The sequence below is a fragment of the Castanea sativa genome, chromosome 1 (assembly GCF_040712315.1).
Source record: "Castanea sativa cultivar Marrone di Chiusa Pesio chromosome 1, ASM4071231v1".
NCBI lineage: Eukaryota > Viridiplantae > Streptophyta > Magnoliopsida > Fagales > Fagaceae > Castanea > Castanea sativa.
In genome coordinates, this window is record NC_134013.1 from 51,694,945 (window position 1) to 51,700,427 (window position 5,483).

At 34.8% G+C, this 5,483-nt stretch overlaps 1 protein-coding gene across 1 annotated transcript; it reads right to left on the bottom strand.

Moving 5' to 3' along the window:
- Positions 1 to 3,230: 3,230 nt before the first annotated feature.
- LOC142637977 (NDR1/HIN1-like protein 6) lies at positions 3,231 to 4,387 on the bottom strand. Its single transcript, XM_075811967.1, has one exon. It carries the CDS (start codon positions 4,223 to 4,225, stop codon positions 3,455 to 3,457), a length of 771 nt encoding a protein of 256 aa, XP_075668082.1. The 5' UTR covers positions 4,226 to 4,387; the 3' UTR covers positions 3,231 to 3,454.
- Positions 4,388 to 5,483: the final 1,096 nt, after the last annotated feature.

The window sequence follows — 5,483 nt, forward strand, 5'->3', positions numbered from 1 at the left end:
CCTTTTGAATACTCAAAGTTATAGAATTTTTAAGGAGGGGAGTCAGATAAATCAACGGCTGTGCTAGTAAGTAAAACAAGCAACATAAACGTAGATATATTAATTCTAACTATGGTGTCTTTTTGGTGATGATGGTCTATGCAAGGAAAACAAATTCTGTAGATTTAATTATTAACTAAAATTTTCAAACAATTGGCTAACATATTACTTTCCCTGATCCTTTCTAACTCTTGGCATTTGTTGTTGCTTGTGCAAATCTGGCAATGATGTTGGTAATTGATCTTGTGGCTTTTGCATCAGTCATGAAAATTTGGAAAACATAAAATAGGATCTAATGGAAACTTTATGATGGTGGGTTTAATTTCATCTTCGCTCCTATGGAAGACTGACCAATGCATCAGTCATGAACTTAGATTATGTTTAACAAAGTGCTACAGTTAGCATGGCCTACAGTTTCCATTTGTTATAAATATAAGAAAGATGTTCAAATATGTTGTTTCTATTACTTCTTTTTTTAATTAAAAAAATGTTGTTTCTGTTTTAAATTTAATTCTAATCGGCTTGTTAGCTCTTAAATTATTAATATTATGGTAATGATACGTTAAACAAGGTGGTTTATCTTCTGAAGCGGGCTAAGATCTCCAATGACTGCATCACAAATCAACCCACCTGAATTTATTCTCTCTTAGTGATATCCTCCTCTCTCCCTCTATGCAAACGAGGAATCATGAAAAGTTGTTGCTGGTGGAGCTAGCTTGCGTATGGGTGTGTGAGCTAATTATGGTTTTATTTGCGTATGGGTGTGTCAGCCATTTCCCAAGTTTATCCCCCAATCTTCTACCTCTTGTGATATCTATAGGCTTGGACCAGGAGAGGAAAAATTGTTGTCTGAGCTATTGGAAGTTGGTCATGAGTGAGTTTTAAGAAGCTAAAGGGTCAAAATCCTTCCTTTGACATGAAATATGACTCAGTCCCTTGAAAATCTTAGTGTTTTCTAGGTTGGTTGCGAGTCCAGCAACTCTCATACGGCTTCTTTGTGTTGTCTGTTGTTGTTGTTGTTGTTTTTTTTTTTTTTTTTTTGCTTTGCTCCGGCAATTTTAATGAAGGAGATGATACTAACATGTCCTTTGTGATATGCACTATCAGCTTCAGTGAAGCAGATGATACTATAATGTTGATATGTATGAGATGTGATCTGTTTGTGATAGATAATGCTTATGAGTAGTCAAGTATTTTGTGAGACATGGTTGTGTGCTTCCAAGAGCAGCACTTCAGTCCCTTGATGAGCTCACTTGTAATTGTGGGTCGTAAAAGTCCAACCCATGAAGTAAAAATAATATGGGTTAAAGGCCCAACCTATGTACTAAAGAAATTGTGGGCCAATAGCCGAATAGCTTATGAAGAAACATTAAATGAATTGATACTTGTTTAGGCCTAAGCCTGGTTCCTCTGTGTTATACATCGTTGATAATGGATTGTGTTCTGATTGCATTGAAAGTCTGTGCCTTGTGCAGCCATACTACATAGGTCTCCGTATAGGTATCTTTATAAGAAACTAACATTGGTGGCGTTTCTTTAAAGTAAATGGGCCGTACAAGTTTCATTTTACCTGTACCAATCAACTCCTACTGTAGATTTGCAATTCAATTTGTTGATGCTCTACTCAGCGAAAAATTAAATTAAAAAAAAAATGACGTGGCTTGCTAGATGCTTTCCTACAGCATATAGCGGAAGCATATATCTTGGTATGGGCAATGTTTATTAGTTATTAAATATATACACACCCCTGTTATAAAAACCTTACATTAAGATACACACGCCACGGTATAGCCTTTGAACGAAAATACTACCATTCAGGGGTTTGTTTGTTGTACATGTTAGACAGATGGCAATATTATATAATGCTGAGTACATAGCTGAATCCTTTGTGCCTTCTTTAGGAACGCAGTGTCCTTATCTTTCGTGGAGTGGAAGTCATGGTAGTCATCTCCATATATTATGGTAGAGGATCCGAATTTCTTGTTTTGATATCAGATAGAATTTTCTAATTCTGTCAGTGTGAACAATGTGACCAATGTTTGTAGTAATCTGGGAATTCTATTTCCAATCAAAGACTAGTGGGTTGTATTGTAGGCTAGTTGTAAATTTCTCAATGGCTTATATTTTTCTTTTTCTTTTTCTTTGGAGGTTGCTTTTATGTCAATGGGATATATATATATATATATATATTATATTCGATAGTTACTAACATTTACTATGAGGGAGGATATAAACACTAAAAGTCATGGAAATACAAGGGAGTGTCAACTAACTTACAAAAACTCTTGGCGTTATGTCATTGAGATTTGGATGAAGGTTTTTATTTTATCTTAATTCGATAGTACAATGTAAAAGGGGGATTTGGGTTAAGTTTTAATTTGATAAAAAAAAAATCCCCATTTTGTTTTAATCACAACTTACCATATAATTTCTCCTATTATTTGTAAATAATCCTCACTAAGGGTTGATCTAATTAATGATACAACTATACTTTAGAAACACTCGGAGAACTCCTGACAAATTTTGACTTAATGCTAACATGAGCTTTAAAGAAAAAGCTCCAAATTTGAACTTCACCTTAATGCAGTTTTTGGGAGCCTTAAAGTTCTTTTCAAACTTTGCCAACCAATTGTGTTTCTCTCGTAAAGAGTTCGAAGTGTGTTAGCTCATTAATGAGTCTAGTAATGCAATACCATGACAGACCTTCTACACAAGAATCTCCTCTAATTACTTGTTTTTTAATCACATAATTCATTAAGTGCTTTAACTATTAAGTCATAGGAATACTACAAGTCTATTTGAGATCTATTTATTTTGCTAAAACTGAAATTTTTTGCTGAAAATATTGTAGATAAAGGTAAAAGTTAGCTATAATAGTACAGTGGGACTTATGAATAATACCAAAAAGTACAGTGAGATCCATGAATAGTACAAAAATAAGTTAAATAGTAAAATAAGTTGGCAAAAAATAAGTTAGGTAATTTAAGCTACTCATAAATGGACACATGACAGATTTAAAGAGAACTTTTTGATCAGAGGAAAAAATCTGTTCTAACTTCTAACACCTGCTATACTTTTTTTTTTTCTTTTGGTGTTGATAAAATGCTATTATCTTTAATTAAAAGAGACATTAGTTGTCAAATGCATAGAGAGAGAGAGAGAGAGAGAGAGAGAGAGATTGCACCATAAACTACATATGAATAGTACTATATATGCTCAACAAATAAAATGAAGGTATAATGCCTGAATAGACTACAAAGGACATATAGCAGTGTATAGAAATAGCATGGAGGACTTTTATGAACCTAAATCTAATCCCCCACTTCTAACTGGGAAAACCCAGTAGGTAAAAAAAATTAAAAAAATACAATCAAGCATCAAATGAAGAGATATACAAACATATATAGTATAAGATTTACAGCCTAAGCCTGAACTTACAGCTACTACTACTTATAGTAATTTGATTATTAGCAGCTAGATTATCAACTATTAGTGTGCACCTAACCCTGAACTTGACCGTAAAGAGCTTCAAGCTCCCAAGCTTAATCTTCACCGGCTGCTTAACCTTAAGACCGAGCGGAATATTGCCTGTCTCTTGCCGCTGCTGTGACAGCGCGTTGATCAAGCCGGTCGCGTTCTGAGTTTGTCCCGTCAAGGCCAGATCAAGCACTGTGGTGTTCTTGTGGCCCTGGTAGAATTTTGGCAAAGCACCTTCGCATAGTTGTGTGCTTTGGTACCACCCACTTATCTGACTCCCACCCTCATAGTATATCCCAATCCTCTTATTTGGATTTGTTGCAGTAATTGTGACATCAAAAGTGGCATTTAAGGTGTCATCGTTGTTGTTGAGATTGAATTGGGTTATCTCCAACTTGTCCACAGAGAACTTGGGAAGCTTTGGCCGGAACACAAGGAACATGATTCCAACAGCAGCTGCAATGAGAATCACTAGCAGCAATAGGAGACTTATTGTCCAACACAGGCACTTGCAGCAACAGCTTCTCCTCTTTGGTGGTTTTGAATGCATCACAGGGATGGTGCGTTTAAATGGAGGGTAGTGCCCCGCCACAGCCGGATCACCTTGGTCGGATTTCGACACGCCACGCGGCACCAATGGGGCGGTCGGTGTTGCTGGTGGTGCTTCAACATCATGGCCTACCGGATGGATTTTCTGATGATCAGCCATTGGTTAAGGGGTTGATGACAAGTTTAATGTATATTAATTGTTGATAGATCGATAAGGAAAAAACTTGTGATCGAGAGGAACGAACAATTTGTGATCACCAGTGATATATAGAAGAATGAAGAAATGAAAATGCTTTCTCTGCCTCTTGTACTAATAATAGGATTTTATATATAGCAGTGTCTCTTTCTGCTATATATACATATATAATGTTTATTTGATTAAAGTTGTTTCCATTTATTGACTTTCAGACCTCGAAAACTTTTCGTGTGCCGCTTTCTGCGAAGATTTCAATTGTGAGTTTTTCTTTTCTCACATGCCTGCTCGAGGACGTAGCAAAGTATTCTAGAATGTGTGTGGCGTTTCCATTCGATATAGTCACATTAATGCTGCGGGTTTTTTTTTATTTTTCCCTGAGAACTCTAATGCATTGAAGGCTATATAAGTTTCACAAAAAAAGAGGCTATGTAAGTAACAGTCATTTTGTCTCACAATAAATACTAATATCGTGCTAAGTTCACAATAATTTCGCAAAAAAAAAAAAAAAATCTCGGAACATGTTGTATTTGTAGCTTTATTAATATTGGAAAATAGAACTTTATACTCTTTAATTTGCTTTTCATACTATTCTAATATTTTTTAAATTCAGATTAGATTCTTATAAAAATATTTCACTTCTAATAGAATAAGTAAAGAATATTTTAAAAAAGAATACTATAATTTTACGTCTCTATGGGTGAATAAAAAATTGAGGTGGAAATTACGGTCATGGTTCTTGCTGAAGAATAATCTCTTCACGGGTGGGAAGTGGGAACACAATGGAACAGGATATGGTATTTTACCCACCATACCCGAGACCAACCGAACCAATGGGGTTGACGAAATGAATTTTCGAAAGCAGATGTTGACATTGTAGCCTTGTAGGTGTATGAAGAAAATTATTACTTTGGTTTGAATCTGGTACTGGTATAGCGACTCCTTTGAGGGTATTATAGGGATTTTTATATTTTAAATTCAAGTGTAAAATGTTAAATTTCACACAACACAGCATTTGGAGAGATTGGAGTATGAGAGGCTTATAGTAAAACTGTCATGTAAAATGCATATACGTATGATTGATTTTGTTTTAAAGCATTATGTACCTTTTAGATCTTAATGATTTTCTTGAAGTTTTGATTTTATACACTTTGTAATTATAATTTATAAACCAAATTAAATGGTGGAATTTTTTTAACTTAACATTTCTTTTATATAAGAGGTG

Coding starts and splice junctions, on each gene's coding strand:
- LOC142637977 (XM_075811967.1), bottom strand. CDS start 4,225: ATGGCTGATCATCAGAAAATCCATCCGGTAGGCCATGATGTTGAAGCA.